At 45.4% G+C, this 28,000-nt stretch overlaps 2 protein-coding genes across 6 annotated transcripts in view; one reads left to right on the plus strand and one right to left on the minus strand.

Moving 5' to 3' along the window:
* LOC117962653 (glucose-6-phosphate 1-dehydrogenase-like) overlaps positions 1–14,796 on the plus strand; it is a 16,856-nt gene extending 2,060 nt beyond the window's left edge. For 4 of the 5 annotated variants that reach the window (XM_059017454.1, XM_059017456.1, XM_059017455.1 and 1 more), the window contains 12 exons: positions 529–653; positions 6,655–6,692; positions 7,126–7,234; positions 8,027–8,244; positions 8,665–8,823; positions 8,956–9,081; positions 9,303–9,396; positions 9,583–9,769; positions 9,911–10,146; positions 11,367–11,443; positions 12,089–12,181; positions 13,752–14,796. In XM_059017454.1, coding sequence (XP_058873437.1) covers positions 529–653; positions 6,655–6,692; positions 7,126–7,234; positions 8,027–8,244; positions 8,665–8,823; positions 8,956–9,081; positions 9,303–9,396; positions 9,583–9,769; positions 9,911–10,146; positions 11,367–11,443; positions 12,089–12,181; positions 13,752–13,842 — 1,553 coding nt within the window. In that variant the 3' untranslated portion in view covers positions 13,843–14,796. Of the gene's footprint in view, positions 1–528; positions 654–6,411; positions 6,496–6,654; positions 6,693–7,125; positions 7,235–8,026; positions 8,245–8,664; positions 8,824–8,955; positions 9,082–9,302; positions 9,397–9,582; positions 9,770–9,910; positions 10,147–11,366; positions 11,444–12,088; positions 12,182–13,751 lie in introns of those variants that run through there. The other variant, XM_059017458.1, reaches the window with a different exon arrangement.
* Positions 14,797–15,736: 940 nt separating this feature from the next.
* Positions 15,737–27,981, minus strand: LOC117968921 (ceramide kinase-like). Its single transcript, XM_059017459.1, has 13 exons — positions 27,533–27,981; positions 24,510–24,614; positions 24,069–24,194; positions 23,096–23,224; positions 22,619–22,682; positions 21,962–22,107; positions 21,792–21,866; positions 20,602–20,754; positions 20,354–20,459; positions 19,409–19,503; positions 19,075–19,298; positions 18,566–18,786; positions 15,737–18,380 (listed from the first exon to the last, which is right to left on the minus strand). The coding sequence occupies exons 1-13, from the start codon at positions 27,642–27,644 to the stop codon at positions 18,290–18,292; spliced, it is 1,647 nt and encodes a 548-aa protein (XP_058873442.1). The 5' UTR covers positions 27,645–27,981; the 3' UTR covers positions 15,737–18,289.
* Positions 27,982–28,000: the final 19 nt, after the last annotated feature.

The following is a 28,000-nucleotide window of genomic DNA, read 5'->3' on the forward strand; positions in this document are numbered from 1 at the left end:
TATGCTTTACCACACCTCTCTGTGCTTTACAATGCTTCCCTATGCTTTACCACACCTCTCTGTGCTTTACAATGCTTCCCTATGCTTTACCAGACCTCTCTGTGCTTTACAATGCTTCCCTATGCTTTACCAGACCTCTCTGTGCTTTACAATGCTTCCCTATGCTTTACCACACCTCTCTGTGCTTTACAATGCTTCCCTATGCTTTACCACACCTCTCTGTGCTTTACAATGCTTCCCTATGCTTTACCAGACCTCTCTGTGCTTTACAATGCTTCCCTATGCTTTACCAGACCTCTCTGTGCTTTACAATGCTTCCCTATGCTTTACCAGACCTCTCTGTGCTTTACAATGCTTCCCTATGCTTTACCAGACCTCTCTGTGCTTTACAATGCTTCCCTATGCTTTACCTTACTGTGTTACATAATTACACTGTGTTATACTTGTACTAGGGGGGGAAAACTTTTACACGGGCCGGAGTAGACTCTTGCTAACCCCCCTGCCTCTGCACTCCCCCCCCCCCCACAGGGAGGATGAGTGTGAACCCCCCGCTCAGTCGCTCGGAGGTCTTTGGTCAGCTGAGGAAGGAGCTGTACGATGAGGAGGAGTTCAGACAGTCCGACACACACATCTTCCTCATCATGGGGGCATCGGTGAGTACAGAGAGTTAGATGGGAGCTGCCTGTGTAATAACAGATACAGACTGTACTGCACAGTGTATACAGCACGGCACTGTCTGTATAATTAAACAGGCTTTGTTACACATTGCTGTGCTTTTACCAAGGGTAGGAGCCCCTAGACGGGGGACTAAGGGGTTAATGCCGACTCAAAACGTTTATCGGCTGAACAAACCACAGGCTGGGTCTTTTCAGGGAAGAGAATATATGCAAAATCTCTGCTGCTGTAGATTAGTGCAATGAGTCAGATCTGTGTTGCAACAAACACAGCAGCCAGTGGATTTAAAGCTGGTCAGTTCTTTTAAAGGGAGAGGCACAGTAACAATGTTAATAAAGCTGTGCATTGTTAACGGACATAGCAGTAAAATAGAACGATGGCTTTTTACTTGATTTCTAATTCAGGGCTGAAAAATACTGCTGAGCAGCCGTGACTTTGTGCAATTCAGAGAATAGAACTGAGCGGCACGTGCACTACAATGAGAGTACTGACAACAGCCTATTGATAGAGCTGCCGTGCAGCACCCACACTGACACTGACACACACACACACACACTGAGACACGCTGACACACACACACACACACACACACTGAGACACGCTGACACACACACACACACACACACACACACACACACACACACTGAGACACGCTGACACACACACACACACACACTGAGACACGCTGACACACACACACACACACACACTGAGGCACGCTGACACACACACACACACACACTGAGGCACGCTGACACACACACACACACACACACACACACACACACACACACACTGAGGCACGCTGACACACACACACTGAGGCACGCTGACACACACACACACACTGAGACACGCTGACACACACACACTGAGGCACGCTGACACACACACACACACACACACACACACTGAGGCACGCTGACACACACACACACACACTGAGGCACGCTGACACACACACACACACACACACACTGAGGCACACTGACACTGACACACACACACACACACACTGAGGCACGCTGACACACACACACACACACACACACTGAGGCACGCTGACACACACACACACACTGAGGCACGCTGACACACACACACACACACTGAGGCACACTGACACTGACACACACACACACACACACTGAGACACGCTGACACACACACACACACACACTGAGGCACGCTGACACACACACACACACACACACACACACACTGAGCTCCGAGCTGCTCAGAGGGAGCGGAACTCAGCGTGCCACCGTTAAGTGGGTTCATTCACTGAGCTGCTCTGAGCGGCACACTTACTCAACACACCCACACACACACGCGGTTACCTGGCAACAGGAAATTGCTGATTCACCATGTGACCTCAAGTGTTTGCTTCTCTCTCTCTCTCTCTCTCTCTCTCTCTCTCTCTCTCTCTCTCTCTCTCTCTCTCTCTCTCTCTCTCTCTCTCTCTCTCTCTCCAGCCTTGCACAAGCAGTATTGCTGAGTGGTTGTGACTTTGCACAATATAAAAACACACTCTTGCATTCTTCTCAGGTGCATTACAATGCGGCTGTCTTTTTTATAATGTTTAAAACACTACATTTTGCACAGTGATTGTGCTTTACCATGATTTCCCTATGCTTTACCAGACCTCTCTGTGCTTTACAATGCTTCCCTGTGCTTTACCAGACCTCTCTGTGCTTTACAATGCTTCCCTATGCTTTACCAGACCTCTCTGTGCTTTACAATGCTTCCCTGTGCTTTACCAGACCTCTCTGTGCTTTACAATGCTTCCCTATGCTTTACCAGACCTCTCTGTGCTTTACAATGCTTCCCTATGCTTTACCAGACCTCTCTGTGCTTTACAATGCTTCCCTATGCTTTACCAGACCTCTCTGTGCTTTACAATGCTTCCCTATGCTTTACCAGACCTCTCTGTGCTTTACAATGCTTCCCTATGCTTTACCAGACCTCTCTGTGCTTTACAATGCTTCCCTATGCTTTACCAGACCTCTCTGTGCTTTATTACACATTATTATTATTATTATTATATATATATATTTTTTAATTCGGTTTTGTAATCTCCGACCCAAACTGCTGATTTTCTGTTGCGTCATCGCAGGACAGTTGGAAGAAAGACATCGTTTTGATATTGTGAAATCACACAGCAAATAGACCTGGCGTCTGCGTGACTCTCTGCCTCTCTTCCAGCTCCGTGTAACTGAGAGAGTAAAAGCTGAATTCCCTCTCAGCCTCTGTGTTGTAATCAACAGCTCCGTTATAAAGGGTTATGATCTCGTTCTTGCGCAAGACAAATCTAATCAGGTTGATCTCCCTCTTTGTAATTGAACCCATCTATTTCCTGGTAAACTGTGCTCGTGTCTCTGTGTGTGTGTGTGTGTCTCTCTCTCTGTGCTCGTGTGCGCTTGTCTCTGTGTGTGTGTGTGCAGTGTGTGTGTGTCTCTCTCTCTGTGCTCGTGTGCGCGTGTCTCTGTGTGTGTGTGTGTGTGTGTGCGCGTGTCCCTGTGTGTGTGCGTGTTGGTTTGCATTTTGAAACTGCATCTCTTGATTTGGTGAAGTTGCTGAAATGCTTCTGCTTGTGTTGCAATATTGATCTGATGTTTGTTAAGATGAGCTGAGTGTGAGTTTCAACGTGACAGTGTGGGACGGATAGATCAGGTGAGTATAGGGGGGAGAGAGAGGGATGGGGGGAGAGAGTTACTCCACTTAAGTTTTCACACGTGGACAAGCATGCTTACTGAAGGTGTGATTTCAACTTTTTTCAACATTTTCATGTACAGTAATCCATTGCATATCCGACTGCAGTGGGACCAGGGTAAGGTGGGGGGGATATGTAATAAGTCGGATAAATGAATCCTGTTTTAAATACCATTATACACAATTGTAACAATTAATATAGTCACACAATTACTGTTTTGAGATTCAGCTTTTATTAGGGAGCTCCCCTAAATCCCTTGTTCAGAAAGAGACAGGGTATGCAAGGACCTTTTTATTTAAATGTGTTTCATGTTCAAGGTGTCTGTATTGTTTTAATATTTTTTTTTTTTACATTTTGACCACTTTTTAAAAATGTAATTGCATTCCCTGCCTCAAGATGGCTTCACGTGTACCTGCATGGACCTCTCAGAACTACATTTCCCATCATCCTCCTGCTCGCATGTGTAACTGAGATGGATTTACCAGTGAGCAGGAGGATGATGGGAAATGTAGTTCTGAGAGGTCCATGCAGGTACATGTGAATCTTGAGGCAGGGAATGCAATCAAAAAAATGTTAAAGTGGTCAAAATATATAAAAAAAAAAAAATGAAAACCCTACACACACCTTACGTAAACAGTTGTAGCAACACAGCATTCGCTGCTGAGTGACAGGCAGGAGATCGAGACGGATGACGGAGCTCTTTCAGGGTCGTTGTCCGCTGTTTTCCAGTACGAAACCAGTTATCAGCCGCTGGGAATTTGGCTCAAACAGGCGGCTTGCCTGTGTTTTTGTTCTTGGTGCAGCGTCCTTCCGCAGAAGGCACGGCGCTGTTTCAAACAAAACCACGCGTTTTGCAAAACCCACACAGAGCTCTCTAGCTAAAGCTGTTTCGCCTTATCGGTCCGTCGGACAGCTAAGCCGTTTTAATGTTATCAAATTTGCACGCTTCCCGTATGCGCCTTTGTCCTTTGTTCTCTCTATCTCTTTCTCTCCTGCTTTTAAAACACCCTTAATTGATCTCAGGTGTAGCACAGCACCTGGCTGATTAAGGGTTTGGCAAACGTAGTTCCTTTCCCCCCTCTGGTACCTGTGAGAGCTACATTGGGTACAAACTGCGCATAATTCTGGGTCTCACATACTTCCCTTCAATTCTCTGATCATATGTGGCAATAATATATATATATATATATATTGCCATTAACACCAGACAGAAGGATGTCTACATCATCATACAGAAGGAAACGCAAATGGATGTATTGTATTACTTGTATTGTAACACTTGAAATGTATTTGCTTACGCTTGTAAGTCGCCCTGGATAAGGGCGTCTGCTAAGAAATAAATAATAATAATAATAATAATAATTAGTTTACTGTAAAGCTACGTCTTAGTCGGTGCTTATCTTGGCGAGAGCCGAGTTCAGATCAGCATGAAGTTTTAACATTGACTCTCATGTAATGGAAGTCAGTCCTACAATTCTAGGTGATGCAAAACTTTTGGCCATAGCTGTGTATATATATATATATATATATGTATATATATATACTGTAAACGAGCGGCACTCACTCAGGTTCGTTGCCCCTTTAAAAACACGACCCAGCACAACAGAAGTGGATTTTTAAAGCGCGTTTGCGCTAATTTTTAATAAACACAGAATCAAACAAATACAAAATCAAAATAAACACCTAACTCCTCTTGGAGCACTAACTCAACTTTCAGGAACAGACTGTCTCACACGGGACAGCTAAGCTGTTTTCCCGTCCTTACAAAAACACCGGTTTGACACCGCACTTACTTTTTAAACTCTGGCTACTCGGAGACAGAGCACCTCATCTGCCTCCTTCTACTCAGCAGCCCCCGAGCTGACTGCCTGCTCTCCTTTTAAACCCCGCACCTGGATCTAATTCCCCCATAACGCCCAGGTGCGGATGATAATTAATAATAAAACAATTAAACTAAACAATACAATTAACAAATCAATTAGAAAATTAAATGAAACAATAAAGCAACACAATCAAACAAAAAGGTGCATTCCACACAGGTTTCTCTCACAGGGAGGTTTTAACCCCCTCCCTGCTGTCTCGCACAACCCGCTATCTTACAATATATATATATATATATATATATTATATATTATATATGTGTATGTATAAAGAGTATTTGTTAACGTACCAGAAACTGTGCATTTTGGTCTTTGTCATATTAATTTGCTTGAACAAAAGTTATTGTATTTCTTGCTCTTATTGTATTACTTGTATTGTAACACTTGAAATGTATTTGCTTACGATTGTAAGTCGCCCTGGATAAGGGCGTCTGCTAAGAAATAAATAATAATAATAATAATAATAATAATTAGTAGCTGATGTTCACTAAATGCTTGTATTTAACATGATTTCTTGAATTATCTTCTGTCGAGCATAGGGCGCCAGTACGGTTGTCTGCGAGTGTGTGTGTGTGTGTGTGTGTGTGTGTGATATATATAGTGTGTGTGTGTGTGCATTCACTGCACTAACTTTGCCAATGCATTTGTGACCTGTCATGCTGATTTAGAGACCATTTGAATTTGAATTGAGAACAGAGGGTGAGGCTGTGTGCGAGTGTGATATGATCAGGTGGTCAGAGATTTGGATCATTCCACACTGGCTGTGCTGTGCTGAGCTGCCAAAGCATTTAATCAGCAATTAAACCAGTTTTCTGTGCAGATACAAACACTGTGCGTCAGAACAGGTATTACAAGTAATATATATATATATAAACATTATAAAGGCATCTGTTAAATAATGATTCTAACATAAAACAGTACACCACAGCTAGTATTGAAAGGCTTCCAATGAGGAGACTGCAGGCTACAGTATTATACTGGGGTATTAAACAGAGATCTCTGCTCCTCTCTCTCTGTCTTAATCGGCTGGCATTAGCCTGGTTTCTGCTCTAAGGAGATCTGAGAGACAGAGACAGGTGTCTCAACGAGTGACGGAGACGCTGATCTACACACACAGACTACTGGAAGACAACATTATATCATTAGAATCACACACACACTCCTTATACAAACACAGTCATGGCTTCATCACTGGGGAACAGTGTGGTCATTATATTGGGATCAACGGTGAGCAGACAGACAGACAGACAGACAGTAAGGTGTTGGGGTATATATTAAAGCAGGTATTCTGGAGGAGTCTGATTCCCATCGCTGTGAAATCGATTCTCTGTACGAAATTGAACTTGCGTTTTTGTTTTTTTAAATGTCGTTTAATTTTTCTTGCAGGGTGATCTGGCGAAGAAGAAGATCTACCCCACGCTGTGGTGAGTTCCAGACGTTGTGTAACTGATATGAACCGGCCTTAAGACAAGTGGCCCCTGCTCGAATATTCTGGCAAAATGTTTTTCTGTATCCCGGTATTATTACATTACGAATTAGCTGCGAAACAAAAGTATAATTAATTATTGCAGCACCATATTATACTAATGTTAAAAACCTTAGTAAAAGTGTGTGTCTCAGTGTCAGTGCGTGTATCTCGGTGTGTATCTGTGTGTGTCTGTAGCTCAGAGTGTCTCTGTATCTCAGTATTTCTCTCTCCTCTCTCTCTCTGTCTCTCTCTCATTGTATTGTAGTATCTCCTCTGTATTGTGTTGTAATGTCTCTCTCTCTCTCTCTCTCTCTCTCTCTCTCTCTCTCTCTCTCTCTCTCTCTCTCTCTCTCTCTCTCTCTCTCTCTCTCTCTCTCTCTCTCTCTCAGGTGGCTGTACCGGGACGGGCTTCTCCCGGAGGACACTCACTTTGTTGGCTTCGCTCGCTCCAAACTGACCGTGGAGGACATTCAGAAACAGTGCCAGCCCTACATGAAGGTGAGAGGGAGGGAGGGAGGGATGGTAAAGCATAGGGAAGCATTGTAAAGCACAGAGAGGTGTGGTAAAGCATAGGGAAGCATTGTAAAGCACAGAGAGGTCTGGTAAAGCATAGGGAAGCATTGTAAAGCACAGAGAGGTCTGGTAAAGCATAGGGAAGCATTGTAAAGCACAGAGAGGTGTGGTAAAGCACAGGGAAGCATTGTAAAGCACAGAGAGGTCTGGTAAAGCATAGGGAAGCATTGTAAAGCACAGAGAGGTCTGGTAAAGCATAGGGAAGCATTGTAAAGCACAGAGAGGTCTGGTAAAGCATAGGGAAGCATTGTAAAGCACAGAGAGGTCTGGTAAAGCATAGGGAAGCATTGTAAAGCACAGAGAGGTCTGGTAAAGCATAGGGAAGCATTGTAAAGCACAGAGAGGTCTGGTAAAGCATAGGGAAGCATTGTAAAGCACAGAGAGGTCTGGTAAAGCATAGGGAAGCATTGTAAAGCACAGAGAGGTCTGGTAAAGCATAGGGAAGCATTGTAAAGCACAGAGAGGTCTGGTAAAGCATAGGGAAGCATTGTAAAGCACAGAGAGGTGTGGTAAAGCATTTAAAAAAAAAAAACAACCATGGCAAACTAACCCTTATAAAAGTTTTCCATAGTAAAAGCACAGCAAAGTGTAATAAAACATCTCTCTCTCTCTCTCTCTCTCTCTCTCTCTCTCTCTCTCTCTCTCTCTCTCTCTCTCTCTCTCTCTCTCTCTCTCTCTCTCTCTCCGCCCCCCCCCCCCCCCCCCCTTCTCTCCCAGGTATCAGAGGAGGACTCCTCCAAGCTCTCTCAGTTCTTCTCTCGTCACTCCTACCTCTCCGGCGGCTACAACGACCCCGCGGCGTTCCGGAGCCTGAACCGGCACGTGGGGGAGATTCCCAACGGAGAAGCGGCCAACCGCCTCTTCTACCTGGCACTGCCCCCGAGCGTGTACGAGGACGTGACCCGCAACATCAGCCTGGAGTGCTTGAGCACCAAGTGAGATACAGACTGACCACAACACTGACACTGAGCACCAAGTGAGATACAGACTGACCACAACCCTAACCCTGAGCACCAAGTGAGATACAGACTGACCACAACCCTTACCCTGAGCACCAAGTGAGATACAGACTGACCACAACCCTAACCCTGAGCACCAAGTGAGATACAGACTGACCACAACCCTTACCCTGAGCACCAAGTGAGATACAGACTGACCACAACCCTAACCCTGAGCACCAAGTGAGATACAGACTGACCACAACACTGACACTAACCCTAACCCAAACTGAGTGATAGGACATCTCTCTGTAATATTAAGACACACCCTACACATCACGGATTCATTCACATTGTTGTGGGCTGTGTCTGATTCACTCCCGGTCGTTCTAATGAATATTCCCTGTCTCTTCCCAGGGGCTGGAATCGTGTGATTGTGGAGAAGCCCTTCGGGAAGGACCTGCAGAGTTCGGACCAGCTTTCCAACCACCTGTCCTCCCTGTTCAAAGAGGAGCAGATCTACCGCATTGATCATTACCTGGGCAAGGAGATGGTGCAGAACCTCATGGTGCTGAGGTGAGAGGGGGAGGAGGGGCGGAGAGGAGAGGAGAGGAGAGGAGGGAGGGAGGGAGGGGCAGATCTACCGCATTGATCATTACCTGGGCAAAGAGATGGGGAGATATTTTGACCTCCTTTTTGCTCGCACAGGTTTGGGAATCGGATCTTCGGCCCAATCTGGAACCGGGACAGTATCTCCTGCGTGGTTCTGACCTTCAAAGAGCCGTTCGGGACCGAGGGGAGGGGAGGGTACTTCGACGAATTTGGGATAATCAGGTGAGGAGAGAGAGAGAGACAGCAGGCAGTGCCCAGCACACAGCAGGCAGTGCCCAGCACACAGCAGGCAATGCCCAGCACACAGCAGGCATTGCCCATCACACAGCAGGCAATGCCAGTGTAAGACACTAGATTAGAACTTTATATGCTGGGCTGCTGTAGTTTTACTGTTTAGAAGTAAGCGCTCTCTCCTCTCTCTCCCTCTCTCCTCTCTTTTTCAGGGATGTGATGCAGAATCACCTGCTTCAGATGTTGTGTCTCGTTGCCATGGAGAAGCCTGCTTCGACCAACTCTGATGATGTCAGAGATGAGAAGGTAATGTACTGAGACACGCTGAGACACGCTGAGAAACACGCTGAGACACACTGAGATACACGCTGAGATATACACTGAGCTACACACAGCACTTTAATTGCCCTCTCTCTCTCTCTCTCTCTCTCTCTCTCTCTCTCTCTCTCTCTCTCTCTCTCTCTCTCTGTGTGTCTCTGCCTCCCCCCGCAGGTAAAAGTGCTGAAGTGTGTGCGGGAGGCCTCCTTGGACGATGTGGTTTTGGGACAGTACACGGGGGACCCTGAGGGGGAGGGGGAGGCTCGGAAGGGTTACCTCGATGACCAGACCGTCCCCAAAGGGTCCCGGACCCCCACATTCGCCACGGTGGTGCTGTACGTGGAGAACGAGCGCTGGGACGGTGAGGAGGAGGGAGGAGGAGTGTGTGTGTGTTTGTGACCTCCCTGAATTTCTGTGTCTCTGAACCCTGAATTGTACTGTATTATACTGTATTGTATTTTATTGTAGTGTATTATATTATATATTTTGTGCCGTGGTTCAGGGGTCCCCTTTGTGCTGCGCTGTGGGAAGGCTCTGAACGAGCGCAAGGCAGAGGTGCGGCTGCAGTTCTGCGACGTTCCCGGTGATATCTTCGCTCGGCACTGCAAGAGGAACGAGCTCGTGATCCGAGTGCAGCCCAACGAGGCCGTGTACGCAAAGATGATGACCAAGAAACCGGGCATGTTCTTCAACCCAGAGGAGAGCGAGCTGGACCTGACCTACGGGAGCAGATACAAGGTGAGAGGAGAGGAGAGGAGAGGAGAGGAGAGGAGAGGAGAGGAGGAGAGCGAGCTGGACCTGACCTACGGGAGTAGATACAAGGGGAGAGGAGGGGAGAGGAGGGGAGAGGAGAGGAGAGGAGAGGAGAGGAGGAGAGCGAGCTGGACCTGACCTACGGGAGTAGATACAAGGGGAGAGGAGGGGAGAGGAGGGGAGAGGAGGGGAGAGGAGAGGAGGAGAGCGAGCTGGACCTGACCTAAGGGAGCAGATACAAGGTGAGAGGAGGGGAGAGGAGGAGAGTGAGGAGAGGAGGGGAGAGGAGAGGAGAGTGAGGAGAGCGAGCTGGACCTGACCTACGGGAGTAGATACAAGGGGAGAGGAGGGGAGAGGAGAGTGAGGAGAGCGAGCTGGACCTGACCTACGGGAGCAGATACAAGGTGAGAGGAGGGGAGAGGAGAGGAGGGGAGAGTGAGGAGAGCGAGCTGGACTTGACCTACGGGAGTAGATACAAGGTGAGAGAGAGAGGAGAGGAGAGGAGAGGAGAGGAGAGGAGAGGAGAGGAAAGGAAAGGAGAGAGGGAGGAGGAGGAGAGCGAGCTGGACCTGACCTACGGGAGCAGATACAAGGTGAGAGAGAGAGGAGAGGGGAGGAGAGACACAGAGATACACTGACACACTCTCCCTCCCTCTCTCTCTCTCTCTCTCTCTCTCTCTCTCTCTCTCTCTCTCTCTCTCTCTCTCTCTCTCTCTCTCTCTCTGTCTGTGTCTCAGCGTGTATCTCAATGTATATGTGTGTGTGTAGCTCTGTGTGTCTCACAGTGTGTCTCTGTATCTCAGTGTGTGTATCTTTCAGTGTCTGTCTATCTCAGTATTTCTCTCTCTGTATCTCAGTATTACTCTCTCTCTCTCTCTCTCTCTCTCTCTCTCGCTCTCTCTCTCTCACACACAGAGACACTGAGAGATACACGCATCGAACCACTGAGACATTGAGATACACTGAGACACGCACACACTGAGACACGCTGTAATAATGTTCTACCACTGTCCTGGGCTCTGCAGTAATGATGCTGCCTCAGTAACCTTGAGTTACATTAATTTATTTTTTTAAAGTGAAAGTCTGACCATCCCTCTCCCTCTCCCTCTCCCTCTCTCTCTCTCTCTCTCTCTCTCTCTCTCCCCTCTTCCTCGCTTTCCCCTCTCTCTCCTCTCTCCCTCCTCCTCTCTCCTCCCTCCTCTCAGGATGTGAAGCTCCCCGATGCCTACGAACGTCTCATTCTCGATGTGTTCTGTGGCAGCCAGATGCACTTCGTACGCAGGTGAGCCTGTCTGTCTGTCTGTCTGTCTGTCTCTACACCTTTCCTGAGAAGTGTCAGTTACAAAATGTAATGAAGTTTCACTGAGTGTCCACCAGAGGGCAGGCTTCACCCATTGCAGGTTTTTTCTACCAGCTTGATCAGCCCCAGTGTGCCTTATTAGTAAACTCATAGTAAAAACCAGCATTGGATCAAACTGCTGTGCAATGGGAGCCTTATTTCCATCCCTGTTGCTTTTACTATCAAACTGGGTCAAACCAGGCTTAGTCTTTCACAGTAAATTGTACAAGTCTGGTACTTAACTGAATATTTTTGAAAAAAGAAGATTTTGCCCTTTAAACATTAATTTAGTCATTTGGTAGATGCCTTTATCCAAAGTGACTTAGAGATTAGGGGGTGAACTATGCGTCATCAACTGCTGCTGCTGCTGCAGAGTCACTTCCAATAGGAGCTCGTTTGTTTGACGTCTCATCCGAAGGACGGAGCACAAGGAGGTTCAGTGACTTGCTCAGGGTCACACACACACACACACACAGGGAGTCAGTGACTGAGCCGGGATTTGAGCCTCCTGGTATCGAGCCCCTTTCTTTAACCACTGGATCCACCGAGCCTCCTAGTTTTAATTTTCTTGTCTGTCTGTCTCTTAAGTGATGAGCTGCGGGAGGCTTGGAGAATCTTCACCCCCCTCCTCCACAGGATCGAGTCAGAGAACATCGTACCTGTTCCTTACACCTACGGAAGGTAAGAGAGCTCCACTACACGATGATCAGGGAGGCAGTGAAACACAGCCAGGTAATTCAGTGACAAACGGTTCAACGAGAAGTCTTTTCAGGACAAAATGTCTTTTTGGATTTATCAAGTTTCTTTTTAGTATTTCTGTCGGAGACATTGAGAAAGACTTCCAGTGGAAACGTTTGTCTTTGTCTGCTTGACTCGGTCTCTTCTAGTTTCAATAACACTGATGAAGGCACTGGAGCCCAAACGCTGGTCTGCTTGACTCGGTCTCTTCTAGTTTCAATCACACTGAGGAAGGCACTGGAGCCCAAACGCTGGTCTGCTTGACTCGGTCTCTTCTAGTTTCAATCACACTGATGAAGGCACTGGAGCCCAAACGCTGGTCTGCTTGACTCGGTCTCTTCTAGTTTCAATCACACTGATGAAGGCACTGGAGCCCAAACGCTGGTCTGCTTGACTTGGTCTCTTCTAGTTTCAATCACACTGATGAAGGCACTGGAGCCCAAACGCTGGTCTGCTTGACTCGGTCTCTTCTAGTTTCAATCACACTGATGAAGGCACTAGAGCCCAAACGCTGGTCTGCTTGACTCGGTCTCTTCTAGTTTCAATCACACTGATGAAGGCACTGGAGCCCAAACGCTGGTCTGCTTGACTCGGTCTCTTCTAGTTTCAATCACACTGATGAAGGCACCGGAGCCCAAACGCTGGTCTGCTTGACTCGGTCTCTTCTAGTTTCAATCACACTGATGAAGGCACTGGAGCCCAAACGCTGGTCTGCTTGACTCAGTCTCTAATAGGAAAGTGATATCAATGCATCAGTTTTACTCCTGCCTTTTTCTAAGAATTTCTCGGAGCAGGTCAGGTGAGATGAGTTCAACTTGAGGTTGTTTTTTTTTTTTTTTTTTTTTTTTTAAATAATTCGTGTCACGCTTGCGGCCTCTTTCTTTTCAAAGTTTGAACAATCCTTCCCCTACGTCAAGTCACCCTGTCCCTCGGACCAGCCAATCGTGCTGCAGGGTTTAAAAAAACAAAAAAATCAAGAAAGATTAGAAAGATAAGCAATTGGAATTGTTTTCAGCTTGCAGTCAAGCAGGGATATGAGTACATAGTGTTCACAGAGGGAGGGAGAGATTTACTACTGGTCTGAAAAAGACCTTAACCACTTGAGACTGTGTGAGTGAGTGTGTAAATATTTATATAGAGTTCAAAATAGGAATCTACACTATAGGGGAGTCAATGCGCAGAACTTAGACTTTATAAACAAACATGTGTGTGTCTCTCAGTACGTGTGTGTGTGTGTCTCTGTGTGTGTGTGTCTCTGTGTGTGTGTGTCTCGGTATGTCGTTGGATGGGGGGGGATGGGGGGGGGGGGTAAGGTTTTAAGAAGCAGGAAAGAAAAGTCACTCTTGGTTTTAACTCTTTGTGTCCTGGGTTCTTGTAAGCTAGTGCCTCATCAGTGCTATTGAAACTAGAAGAGACTGAGTCAAGCAGATACTGCTTTTAAAAGAAATATTCATTTTGAAGTTGCTAATTCTCTCTCCCTCCTCTCTCCTCTCTCCTCTCTCCTCTCTCTCAGTCGAGGTCCAGTTGAAGCCGATGAGTTGTTGAACAAAGTCGGCTTTCGTTACGAAGGGACCTACAAGTGGGTCAACCCACACAAGCTGTGAGCCGGAACCAGAACCACACAGCTAGAACTACACAACACAACACGCAGAGACACACACACACACACACACACACACACACACACACATCCTTCAGATCAGTGACAGCACTGCAGAGTCATGATTTTCTACCAGTCTGAAAAAGCACTTAAACACTTGAGAGAGTGTGTGTGAGTGAGTGAGTGTGTATATATTTATATAGAGTTCAGAATAGGAAATCTACACTATAGGGGAGTCAATGCTCAGACTTTATAAACAAATGTGTGTGTGTGTGTGTGTGTGTGTGTGTGTCTGTGTGTGTGTGTCTGTGTGTGTGTGTCTCTGTGTGTGTGTGTGTCTCTGTGTGTGTCTCGCTGTGTGTGTCTGTCTCTCAGTGTGTGTGTGTTTGAAAAGCGACTTGTTTACTTATTCTGTGGGTCAGGATTGCATTCCTTATGGGTTTGAGTGCTTGTATAATGAGATCGCTTCATGAATCTGAGTGGACTGTATTTTCACATCATCGACACACAGCCTCTCTCGCTCTCTCTCTCTCTCTCTTGCTCTTGTTTTTGGTTTGTGGTCCAAGAGAATGATTTGCTTAAAATAAATGTTTAAAAAAAAAAAATCTATATTAGTAATTTCAACGTGGTCTTAAATTTCCAGTTGTATTATATTGTTATATATGATACTGCATTGGTGTTTTAGTGGGTAAAGATATCATTTTGGGGTTTTTTTTGTGTGTGTTGATCTAGTTTAGGTTGTCGTACGATATTATACAGGGGTACCCCCCCCCCCGAACGATCCTGTCGTTCTTCCTATAGGGGTACCCCCTGATTGATTCTGTAGTCCAGTAGTTACTGGGCTTCTTTTGCAGAGTACGGTTTTGAAAGTACTGTACTGAAAAAGCAAAAAATTGTCTCAAATAATAATAACAATAAATAGCTTTTGCATTATAATAAAAAAAATTTTAAATACAAAGTTGTATACGTTTTTTGTTCTGTTTTGTTTAATGAATTTCAATCCACAGGTCCAGTCTAGGTTTTAACTTCAAGTGTTCATACGAGATTAGGTGTACAGTTCTGGTGCCCTGAAACTCGCACCCTTAATTGGCTTTTTAAGAAGTATTAAATAGCAGGTATTAAGTAAATGCATGCACTGACGTGTTGATGGCGATCCCAGAAAAGCTGTCCTTCCCTCACCTTTGCAACCGAGCCATTAACTTCTGGAGGTCAGATCTGGAGGCCAGCTTCCCACTCATCCAGGGGGCTGACGTTATACATATAATGGCAGCAGTGTGGAGTAGTGGTTAGGGCTCTGGACTCTTGACCGGAGGGTCGTGGGTTCAATCCCAGGTGGGGGGGACACTGCTGCTGTACCCTTGAGCAAGGTACTTTACCTAGATTGCTCCAGTAAAAAACCCAACTGTATAAATGGGTAATTGTATGTAAAAATAATGTGATATCTTGTAACAATTGTAAGTCGCCCTGGATAAGGGCGTCTGCTAAGAAATAAATAATAATAATAATATATACACACACACACACACACACACATACACACATATCTATATCTATAATTATGTATGTTTGTTCTTGTTGGTAGTCACACCCTGGAGGGTAAAGGGTGAAGTATGTTCTGTGAAATGCTGATTTAGTGCCTGGGTTTGTCATTGTTTGGGGGAGGGGGAGGGGTGTGTCACAAACCAGCTCAACTGGTTTAATTCTTAGAAACAGACACAGAACACATTTAAAATAGCTTTCTTGCATGTGGGTCAACGACTCTGAGAGAAATTTAGTCTACAAAAACACTAAAATAATGAGCAGGGTCAGGACGTACTGAAATACTGAGACAGACTGAGACACACAGAGATACTGAGAGACGCTGAACGAGAGAGAGAAAAAACACAGATTACAGAACATTTAAAACATGGCCTTTTATTTAACATGACAAGAGATCTGTCAGTAAAGAAATCCTTAAAATGTGCCCCATCCCTATACAAGGGAGTCTGAAAATAAAACAGAATAATAACAATAACAACAATAACACTTCAGCAATACAACTTCAGGGCTGGGGTCAAATGTTTAGCTGCATAAAAAGACCATTCATTCATTCATTATCTTGTTTGTTCGTCTGTAGAATGTCTGTAATAAGGCAGCTGTGTGGTCCAGTGGTTAAAGAAAAGGGCTTGTAACCAGGAGGTCCCCGGTTCAAATCCCACCTCAGCCACTGACTCACTGTGTGACCCTGAGCAAGTCACTTCACCTCCTTGTGCTCCGTCTTTCGGGTGAGGCGTAGTTGTAAGTGACTCTGCAGCTGATGCATAGTTCACACACCCTAGCCTCTGTAAGTCGCCTTGGATAAAGGCGTCTGCTAAATAAACTAATAATAATAATAATAATAATAATAATAATAATAACATTATTCAGCAGGTTTGAATTGACTTTAAGAAGCAAAATGAGTTCATTATATAGGGGGAGAGGATGCAAAACTTTTGGCCACAGTTGTACAAAAATGTTTGTTAAAGTTTACCATGGTATATTTGCACAGTCATTTTCAATCTGACCATGTTTTCCATTAGTTAGACTCTGTAATACATGAATTATTTTTTTTTCTTCTAACAAAGAATTTAAAACAAGAGGGTTTGTATCCCAAATGAAATTACATTTCAAAAGCAGCTTTCCTGAAAAGGAGAATATTATTAAAATTATAAAAATGTGGGACAGACAGAGCCCCACAATCCTGTTCAGTTTGACGCTACAATATAATCCCTTCTTCTTGGGGTCTGTGTTAGTTTACTACATTCTGAAAAGAGTTTAGTTTCACTAAAGCTGCAGACAGACAGGAAGACAGACACACAGACACAGAGCCCCACAATCCTGTTCAGTTTGACGCTACAATATAATCCCTTCTTCTTGGTGTCTGTGTTAGTTTACTACATTCTGAAGAGAGTTTAGTTTCATTGAAGCTGCAGACAGACAGACAGACAGACAGACAGACAGACAGACAGACAGACAGAGCCCCACAATCCTGTTCAGTTTGACGCTACAATATAATCCCTTCTTCGTGGTGTCTGTGTTAGTTTACTACATTCTGAAGAGAGTTTAGTTTCATTAAAGCTGCAGACAGACAGACAGACAGACAGAGCCCCACAATCCTGTTCAGTTTGACGCTACAATATAATCCCTTCTTCTTGGTGTCTGTGTTAGTTTACTACATTCTGAAGAGAGTTTAGTTTCATTAAAGCTGCAGACAGACAGACAGACAGACAGACAGAGCCCCACAATCCTGTTCAGTTTGACGCTACAATATAATCCCTTCTTCGTGGTGTCTGTGTTAGTTTACTACATTCAATAATTTACATTGTTCTGAACATTAAAAAAATCATTTTAAATTTCAAGAAAGAAAACTCCTTAAGTGCTTAAAACTATGAAAACAGTTTTTAAACAAAAACTAAAAAAAAAAAAAAAAAAAATGTAAAAGTTAGTAACGGTTAGTGATTCTCTATCCTACCAGAGACACAGCCAGCCAGCTGACTCCTCGTTTATAAATCAACGCATTCTTAATTTCTAAACGGATACATTTAATTAAAACAATTTGCCTTTTGTTCATTTGATTTCCTAGAACTCTGGCAAACTAAATAAAAAGAAGATTCACTTTCTAAAAGAATAATAATAATAATAATAATAATAATAATAATACAAATCTACTTAAACCTCAGTAATTTTTTTTTGGTAACAACATCTGCAAATATATCGTGCTTGCATTTACTTTAGAAGTAATAAACGATAACAGTGATAATGTTTTAAAGCTGGGATGAATACATTCTCTCTCAGACTTACCTCTGTTACAATATATCATGTAGCCATGTGAATTCACAGTGAATTATTTACATGACTGCCTGTTAATTTGCCATTCTGCACATGCTGTTACGTACCCATCACGCTGCTAGCTCTGCCTGTGAACTCGGTGGTATTTGAATGGGTCTTTCATAGCTGCTCAGAGGCTCTGTGGTCCAGTGGTTAAAGTCCAGGGCTTATCACCAGAAGGTCACTGGTTCAAATCCCACCTCTGCCACTGACTGACTCCCTGTGCGTGACCCTGAGCGAGTCACTTCACCTCCTTGTGCTCCGTCCCACGGATGAGATGTTAAATCAACGTCCTATTGGAAGTGACTCTGCATATAATGCACAGTTCACAGCCTGCCTCTGTAAAGCGCTTTGTGATGGGGGGGTCCACTATGAAAGGCGCTATATAGAGAGATTATTATATTATTACAAATAGACACTCTCCCTCTCATTTGTATCCTTTAAGACCCGACTTGAAAAGGTTCTGAGATCAATCAGATGCTCAGAACCGGATGAGCTCCGAGGGGCTGAACGGACTCCTCTCCCTCTCCCTCTCCCTCTCCCTCTCCCTCTCGTTCAGGAGTTTTCTTCAGGGTTTGTCTGTGTGTTTGCACGGAGTAACCCGGTCATTTATAGTACATCAGACGAGATCCTCTCCTCTTTCCATGCGATGATTCAATTCCCCGAGCGAAGAGCCTGATCAGCTGGCAGTGGACCCTAGAGAGAGAGAAACATGAATCATTCATTCATCCAGTCCTGACACAGAACAGACTCACCCGGCCATTACTTGAACCCATTATCTAAGCAGACTTGGTTGAAGACAGACAGACAGCCTCTTATATATGTGTAATAGGAGTCTTACTTCCACCCCGCGTGTGTGTGTAGCTGTAGGTCACACTCACCGTGCGTGGATCGCAGTGTGAGTTACAAGCTCCCCGTCGCAGTTCCACTTTGAGCGGCTAGGGGGCGTGCTGCAGAGCCCAGACAGGAAGCTGCTCGTCTTGCGCTTGCTGCCCTCCGTTCCTTCCTCTGTCTCCATCCCTTCATTCTCATCCTCTTCTTCATTTTCAGGGGAGAAGTGCAGAGCAGTCACGCGATACACATCGACAAAGGGCAGGTCAAACTGAGAGAGGAGAGGGAGTCGTCTATTATTATTATTATTATTATTATTATTATTATTAATATTGAAATGATCAGGGGTCAGGAGTTTGAGCAGGGTTACAAACTCACACTAGCCCTGCTGCTGCTGCTGCTGCACCCAGTCCTGGGGTTCAGAGCTCCCTTCAGTGAAGTCTAGTAATATTATTAATAATATTGAAATGATCAGGAGCCAGGAGTTTGAGCAGGGTTACAAACTCACACTAGCCCTGCTGCTGCTGCACCCAGTCTCCTCTCCCCTCTCTCCTCTCACCTGGTCCTTGTTGTTGGTGTGTCTGCTCAGGTGCTTAAGGAACTCTGCTCTCCCGCAGTCCCGAACCAGGATGAGGTCGGCAGTTCCGTCTGCGAGGTGGGCACTTGGTGACAGTCCGCCGGGACTCTTGGGACAAGCGCTGGACATGCAGGTCAGGTTGACCGCCTTGAAGGAGCCGGAAACTGACCTCCACTCCCCAGGGAGCGAGACTGAACAGGACGAGACTGGAGAGAGAGAGGAGAGAGGAGAATGTCATTGTGTGTGTGTGTGTGTCAGTGTGTATATACACTGTGTGTGTGTATGTATGTATATATTTAGTTACAGTATCTCTTACCCTGGGACTCGCTCAGGCTGGCTCTGGAAAGAGAATCAAAGGCAGAATCCACCAGACTGCAGAGTCTCTCCGTCGACTCGGAGCAAACCATACACCTGAGAGAGAAAGAGAGGGGAAAAAGAGAGAGTTTCCATCAGTGTGATTGAAACCAGAAGAGACCGAGTCAAGCAGACCAGCGTTTGGGCTCTAGTGCCTTCATCAGTGTGATTGAAACTAGAAGAGACAGAGTCAAGCAGACCAGCGTTTGGGCTCCAGTGCCTTCATCAGTGTTATTGAAACTAGAAGAGACCGAGTCAAGCAGACCAGCGTTTGGGCTCCAGTGCCTTCATCAGTGTGATTGAAACTAGAAGAGACCGAGTCAAGCAGACCAGCGTTTGGGCTCCAGTGCCTTCATCAGTGTTATTGAAACTAGAAGAGACCGAGTCAAGCAGACCAGCGTTTGGGCTCCAGTGCCTTCATCAGTGTGATTGAAACTAGAAGAGACCGAGTCAAGCAGACCAGCGTTTGGGCTCCAGTGCCTTCATCAGTGTTATTGAAACTAGAAGAGACCGAGTCAAGCAGACCAGCGTTTGGGCTCCAGTGCCTTCCTCAGTGTGATTGAAACTAGAAGAGACCGAGTCAAGCAGACCAGCGTTTGGGCTCCAGTGCCTTCATCAGTGTGATTGAAACTAGAAGAGACCGAGTCAAGCAGACCAGCGTTTGGGCTCCAGTGCCTTCCTCAGTGTGATTGAAACTAGAAGAGACCGAGTCAAGCAGACCAGCGTTTGGGCTCCAGTGCCTTCCTCAGTGTGATTGAAACTAGAAGAGACCGAGTCAAGCAGACCAGCGTTTGGGCTCTAGTGCCTTCATCAGTGTTATTGAGACTAGAAGAGACCGAGTCAAGCAGACCAGCTCTATTCAAACAGTCAAACAGACTTGAATCAGGCGGGTGCCCAGTTCTCTTACCCGGTTCTGCAGCGTGTGTTGTCGCGCGGGTTCGAACTCTGTGACTCAGCCAGCTGGAAGCGCACGGTGCCTTTATAACTGCGATTGCTCAGAAACATCTTTAAACCTGCAGAGAGACACAGGAGCACGCACGGGGTTTACTATACACTGAGACACACACACACACACAGCCAAGATGAATATACACACAGGCACTACTTAATCCTACCTAACCCTACCTGTAACCCCTCTCTCTCTCTCTGTCTCACCTGAGTAGTCGTATCTGATTGGTCCCATCCATCTGTGTCTGTCGCTGTCTGCCAGCACGTCTCCATAGAAACCGTAGCCCACCAATGAGACAGAGTATTTCAGCAGCCTCTTCTTGTGATGCACGGAACACACGTCCAGGGGCTGGCTGTCTCCTAGCAACCAAACAAACAAACAGACAAAGAGAAATAAAGTTAATAGAATTTGATATTGATGCGATCCAGCCCTCTGAAATGTCATTATAATATACAGCACTAGATCCTGATATTGATGCGATCCAGCCCTCTGAAATGTCTTTATAATATACAGCACTAGACCCTGATATTGATGCGATCCAGCCCTCTGAAATGTCTTTATAATATACAGCACTAGACCCTGATATTGATGCGATCCAGCCCTCTGAAATGTCTTTATAATATACAGCGCTAGACCCTGATATTGATGTGATCCAGCCCTCTGAAATGTCTTTATAATATACAGCACTAGATCCTGATATTGATGCGATCCAGCCCTCTGAAATGTCTTTATAATATACAGCACTAGACCCTGATATTGATGCGACCCAGCCCTCTGAAATGTCTTTATAATGTACAGCACTAGACCCTGATATTGATGCGATCCAGCCCTCTGAAATGTCTTTATAATATACAGCACTAGACCCTGATATTGATGCGATCCAGCCCTCTGAAATATCTTTATAATTTACAGCGCTAGACCCTGATATTGATGCGATCCAGCCCTCTGAAATGTCTTTATAATATACAGCACTAGACCCTGATATTGATGCGATCCAGCCCTCTGAAATGTCTTTATAATATACAGCACTAGACCCTGATATTGATGCGATCCAGCCCTCTGAAATGTCTTTATAATATACAGCACTAGACCCTGATATTGATGCGATCCAGCCCTCTGAAATGTATTTATAATATATAGCACTAGACCCTGATATTGATGCGATCCAGCCCTCTGAAATGTCTTTATAATATACAGCACTAGACCCTGATATTGATGCGATCCAGCCCTCTGAAATGTCTTTATAATATACAGCACTAGACCCTGATATTGATGCGATCCAGCCCTCTGAAATGTCTTTATAATATATAGCACTAGACCCTGATATTGATGCGATCCAGCCCTCTGAAATATCTTTATAATTTACAGCGCTAGACCCTGATGTTGATGTGCTTACCAATAATAATGTGCAGTGCGGAGGTGATGGGATCATTCACTCCCACAGTGGCAAAACACACACAGTCCGTCGAGCCTGGACACCAAAAAAAAAAAGTATTAATATTAATCATAGAACGCAGCTGTATAGCGAATATGAAGACATTATCGCAAGTGTGCTCGAACCCCGACCTGCTGGAATGATTCCGATTCTGAGTGAGGAGCTCTCCAGGGTCGCTTCGGGGTCATGTTCCGAAATTCCTGCCTCCCACTGCGTTCGACCAATCAGGCCGTGCATCAGCTCGCTGAACATTCCGTCCCCGCCCACACACACCAGCCTAGAGCAGAAAACATAAACCAGTCAAACATCAAGCAGACCAGCGTTTGGGCTCCAGTGCCTTCATCAGTGTGATTGAAGCTAGAAGAGACCGAGTCAAGCAGACCAGCGTTTGGGCTCCAGTGCCTTCATCAGTGTGATTGAAACTAGAAGAGACCGAGTCAAGCAGACCAGCGTTTGGGCTCCAGTGCCTTCATCAGTGTGATTGAAACTAGAAGAGACCGAGTCAAGCAGACCAGCGTTTGGGCTCCAGTGCCTTCATCAGTGTGATTGAAACTAGAAGAGACCGAGTCAAGCAGACCAGCGTTTGGGCTCCAGTGCCTTCATCAGTGTGATTGAAGTTAGAAGAGACCGAGTCAAGCAGACCAGCGTTTGGGCTCCAGTGCCTTCATCAGTGTGATTGAAACTAGAAGAGACCGAGTCAAGCAGACCAGCGTTTGGGCTCTAGTGCCTTCATTAGTGTTATTGAAACTAGAAGAGACTGAGTCAAGCCTGTTTAACTTGGTACCTACCCATCAAACCCAGTAAGGTCCTTCTTCAGAATGTAATCTCTCGCATGATTGGCTCGTTCAGTTTCTAGGGAAGGAAAGTACAGTAATATTGAAAAAGTAAAAAATGGCTTGGTGGATTCAGTAGTTAGTGTGTGTGTGTGTGTGTGTGTGTGTGTGTGTGTGTGTGTGTGTGTGTGTGTGTGTGGGTGACCCTGAACAAGTCCCTGAACCTCCTTGTGCTCCGTCCTTCGGATGAGATGTAAAACAAACAAGGTCCTATTGGAAGTGACTCTGCAGCAGCAGCAGCAGTTGATGATGATGCATAGTTCATCCCCCTAGTCTCTGTAAGTCGCTTTGGACAAAAGCGTCTGCTAAATGACTAATTAATTATTATTATTATTATTATTATTATTATTATTATTATTATTATTATTAATAATAATAATAATAATAATGTGGGGTGGCAGTGCAGGGAAGGGTGCGGCCACGGTCTCTCACCCAGTACGTGGGCTCTGACCCCCGCCAGCTCAAACAGGGGTGCAATCTGGGTCCGGTAGACCTCGCGACCTTGCTGGCGACCCCCGAACGGGTTGATGAAAACCAGCAGATTCTTCGGACGATCCTCGCCTGCAGGAGAGAGAGGGGAGAGTGGGGTCGGCTGCAGCAGAAAGCAGTGCAGTGTATTGGACTGGACTGGGTTGTAGCTGATGCTAGCGTATTGTACTGTAGTGTATTATATTGCAATGCAGCGTATTGCAGTGTATCTGTATTGCAATGTATTATACTGTGCTGGATTATGGTGCAGTGTATTGTGTAGCAGTGCCTTGTATTGCACAGTGTGTGATTGTCTTATTCTTACTGTATTTCTCAGTGCTGTGTCTTGTATTGCACAGTGTATTGTCTTATTCTTACTGTATTTCTCAGTGCTGTGTCTCAGTGCTGTGTCTTGTATTGCACAGTGTATTGTCTTATTCTTACTGTATTTCTCAGTGCTGTGTCTCAGTGCTGTGTCTTGTATTGCACAGTGTATTGTCTTACTCAGTGTATTTCTCAGTGCTGTGTCTCAGTGCTGTGTCTCAGTGCAGAGTCTTGTATTGCACAGTGTATTGTCTTATTCTTACTGTATTTCTCAGTGCTGTGTCTCAGTGCAGAGTCTTGTATTGCACAGTGTATTGTCTTATTCTTACTGTATTTCTCAGTGCTGTGTCTCAGTGCTGTGTCTTGTATTGCACAGTGTATTGTCTTACTCAGTGTATTTCTCAGTGCTGTGTCTCAGTGCAGAGTCTCAGTGCAGAGTCTTGTATTGCACAGTGTATTGTCTTACTCAGTGTATTTCTCAGTGCTGTGTCTCAGTGCAGAGTCTCAATGCAGAGTCTTGTATTGCACAGTGTATTGTCTTACTCAGTGTATTTCTCAGTGCTGTGTCTCAGTGCAGAGTCTTGTATTGCACAGTGTATTGTCTTATTCTTACTGTATTTCTCAGTGCTGTGTCTCAGGTTCTGCACCCAGCGGTCTCTCAGCTCGGGGTCCGGCGCGGTGAATACGGTGCGTCCGAGAGACCAGCGCTGAGCACCGCGCACACGCCTCACATACAACACTGCGGGGAAACACACGAGCAACACGCTTAGAACATGGCACTAACACACCTCACACGCATTGAGTCGCACTCACACACACCAGGGATGGGAATAAGACTCCTATTGCACAGCAGTGTGATCCAGTCCAGGTTTTACTACCAGCTTGACCAGCCCCCAGTGTGTCTAGCTAACAAGCTCAGGTGTGTCTGATTATTAAACTCCTAGTGAAACCAGGACTGGATCACACCGCTGTGCAGCGGGAGTCTGATTTCCATCCATCCCTGCACACACACACACACACACAGTGGTTCAGTGGTACTCCCGGTCTCACTCACCGGTGAACTCTGTCTCTGATTCCTCAACCCTTTTCTCAGGCAGCAGCTCCAGCCTTCCTGCCTGCACCCCCACAATCTCCTCCACCGGCACCCTCTCCACACACGCTGCAGAGAGAGAGAGAGAGAGAGAGTGTTAATGAGAGGGAGAACAACACAGAGAGAGAGAGAGAAAGGGATGGGAATGAGACTCCCAATGCTTCCCTATGCTTTACCAGACCTCTCTGTGCTTTACAATGCTTCCCTATGCTTTACCAGACCTCTCTGTGCTTTACAATGCTTCCCTATGCTTTACCACACCTCTCTGTGCTTTACAATGCTTCCCTATGCTTTACCACACCTCTCTGTGCTTTACAATGCTTCCCTATGCTTTACCAGACCTCTCTGTGCTTTACCACACCTCTGTGCTTTACAATGCTTCCCTATGTTTTACCAGACCTCTCTGTGCTTTACAATGCTTCCCTATGCTTTACCAGACCTCTCTGTGCTTTACAATGCTTCCCTGTGCTTTACCAGACCTCTCTGTGCTTTACAATGCTTCCCTATGCTTTACCAGACCTCTCTGTGCTTTACAATGCTTCCCTATGCTTTACCACACCTCTCTGTGCTTTACAATGCTTCCCTATGCTTTACCAGACCTCTCTGTGCTTTACAATGCTTCCCTATGCTTTACCAGACCTCTCTGTGCTTTACAATGGAGAGGTGCTTTACAATTTAGAATGGGACCACAGTATGCTAACTATGCCCTTCCCAAATGATCTTCAATGACCATGCAGCCAGACAGACAGACAGACAGACAGAGGCACCACAACGGCAATGCGATGACTCAAAAATATAATTAGTTTTAAACCTTTAATGAGTTGAATATTAAAATAGTGTTTGTGGACACATAATAAATATTTTTCTAATTGCAAATTTTATTTTTCTCCCCTCATTGCTTATATTCGGGGGTCACCTGGCCGCGTTCGGTGACGTCACAGCATGATTGTGACGAAAGCAATTTGACGGGTGTCGGAATTCCCCGGACGCTGACGCTTGGCCCGGCGCGCTAGAGAGTGAAAAGCAGTCGGAATACACAATGCGCGTTTCCATTATCAAACCGTCTTCCGTGTGCGCAGACAGCCAGGCAATCAAACAGAGGCTGTGTATTAGACAGACAGACTGACTGAGGGAGAGAATGGGACCACAGCGTGCTAACTATACCCTTCCCAAATGATCTTCAATAGCAATGCAGACAGACAGACAGACAGACAGACAGTGGCTGTGTATTAGACAGACAGACAGACTGACTGACTGAGGGAGAGAATGGGACCACAGCGTGCTAACTATACCCTTCCCAAATGATCTTCAATAGCAATGCACAGACAGACAGACAGTGGCTGTGTATTAGACAGACAGACAGACAGACTGACTGAGGGAGAGAATGGGACCACAGCGTGCTAACTATACCCTTCCCAAATGATCTTCAATAGCAATGCACAGACAGACAGACAGACAGACAGACAGTGGCTGTGTATTAGACAGACAGACAGACTGACTGAGGGAGAGAATGGGACCACAGCGTGCTAACTATACCCTTCCCAAATGATCTTCAATAGCAATGCAGACAGACAGACAGACAGACAGACAGTGGCTGTGTATTAGACAGACAGACTGACTGACTGACTGAGGGAGAGAATGGGACCACAGCGTGCTAACTATACCCTTCCGAAATTATCTTCAATAGCAATGCAGACAGACAGACAGACAGACAGACAGTGGCTGTGTATTAGACAGACAGACAGACTGACTGAGGGAGAGAATGGGACCACAGCGTGCTAACTATACCCTTCCGAAATTATCTTCAATAGCAATGCAGACAGACAGACAGACAGACAGACAGTGGCTGTGTATTAGACAGACAGACAGACTGACTGAGGGAGAGAATGGGACCACAGCGTGCTAACTATACCCTTCCGAAATGATCTTCAATAGCAATGCACAGACAGACAGACAGACAGACAGACAGACAGACAGACAGTGGCTGTGTATTAGACAGACAGACTGACAGACAGACAGTGGCTGTGTATTAGACAGACAGACTGACTGACTGACTGAGGGAGAGAATGGGACCACAGCGTGCTAACTATACCCTTCCGAAATTATCTTCAATAGCAATGCACAGACAGACAGACAGACAGACAGACAGTGGCTGTGTATTAGACAGACAGACTGACTGACTGAGGGAGAGAATGGGACCACAGCGTGCTAACTATACCCTTCCGAAATGATCTTCAATAGCAATGCAGACAGACAGACAGACAGACAGACAGACAGTGGCTGTGTATTAGACAGACAGACTGACTGACTGAGGGAGAGAATGGGACCACAGCGTGCTAACTATACCCTTCCCAAATGATCTTCAATAGCAATGCACAGACAGACAGACAGACAGACAGACAGACAGTGGCTGTGTATTAGACAGACAGACTGACTGACTGACTGAGGGAGAGAATGGGACCACAGCGTGCTAACTATACCCTTCCCAAATGATCTTCAATAGCAATGCACAGACAGACAGACAGACAGACAGACAGACAGTGGCTGTGTATTAGACAGACAGACTGACTGACTGAGGGAGAGAATGGGACCACAGCGTGCTAACTATACCCTTCCCAAATGATCTTCAATAGCAATGCACAGACAGACAGACAGACAGACAGACAGTGGCTGTGTATTAGACAGACAGACAGACTGAGGGAGAGAATGGGACCACAGTGTGCTAACTATACCCTTCCCAAATGATCTTCAATAGCAATGCACAGACAGACAGACAGACAGACAGACAGACAGTGGCTGTGTATTAGACAGACAGACAGACAGACAGACAGACAGACTGACTACACAATGGCAATGCTACAATAATGATCAGAGATATCGCGATTGAAGCTGATAATAAATAATAATAATAATAAATAATAATAATAATAATAATAATAATAATAATAATAATAATAATAATAATAATAATAATGGGTGCAATATACCTGTTTTCTCTTCGTTCCTCTTGTTCAGTTCTGTCCATTTGAACAGCCGCCAACTGAGCAGCCCGGAGTAGTTTTTCTTCCCGATTTTTAGTGTGGATGAAAACGATTCCATAGTTGAAAAAAAAAACAAAAAACCGTAATTCAAAAATATATATAAATAAAGAGCGAGAGAAATGAAAAGAAAGCGTGTATTTGTCGCGGCCTCTGAAGCCTATTTAAAACAACGTCTTGTAAATAAATACATACATACATAAATATATAAACACACGTCCTTGGTTCGACTGTTTTTTTTTTGGTTTTTACACACACCGAAATAAAAACGTAATAATCGTTGGTTTAATAATACCCATTAAAAACGATTTTTTTGAGTTTTTTGAGTGCGCCAAGTCCTAATAGACCAAGATGAATATACTTCAACTAAACCTGTCTCGGAAATCACCTGTCTGGGAATACACCTGTCTGATTTGC

This window comes from Acipenser ruthenus, chromosome 56, assembly GCF_902713425.1.
Source record: "Acipenser ruthenus chromosome 56, fAciRut3.2 maternal haplotype, whole genome shotgun sequence".
Classification (NCBI taxonomy): domain Eukaryota; kingdom Metazoa; phylum Chordata; class Actinopteri; order Acipenseriformes; family Acipenseridae; genus Acipenser; species Acipenser ruthenus.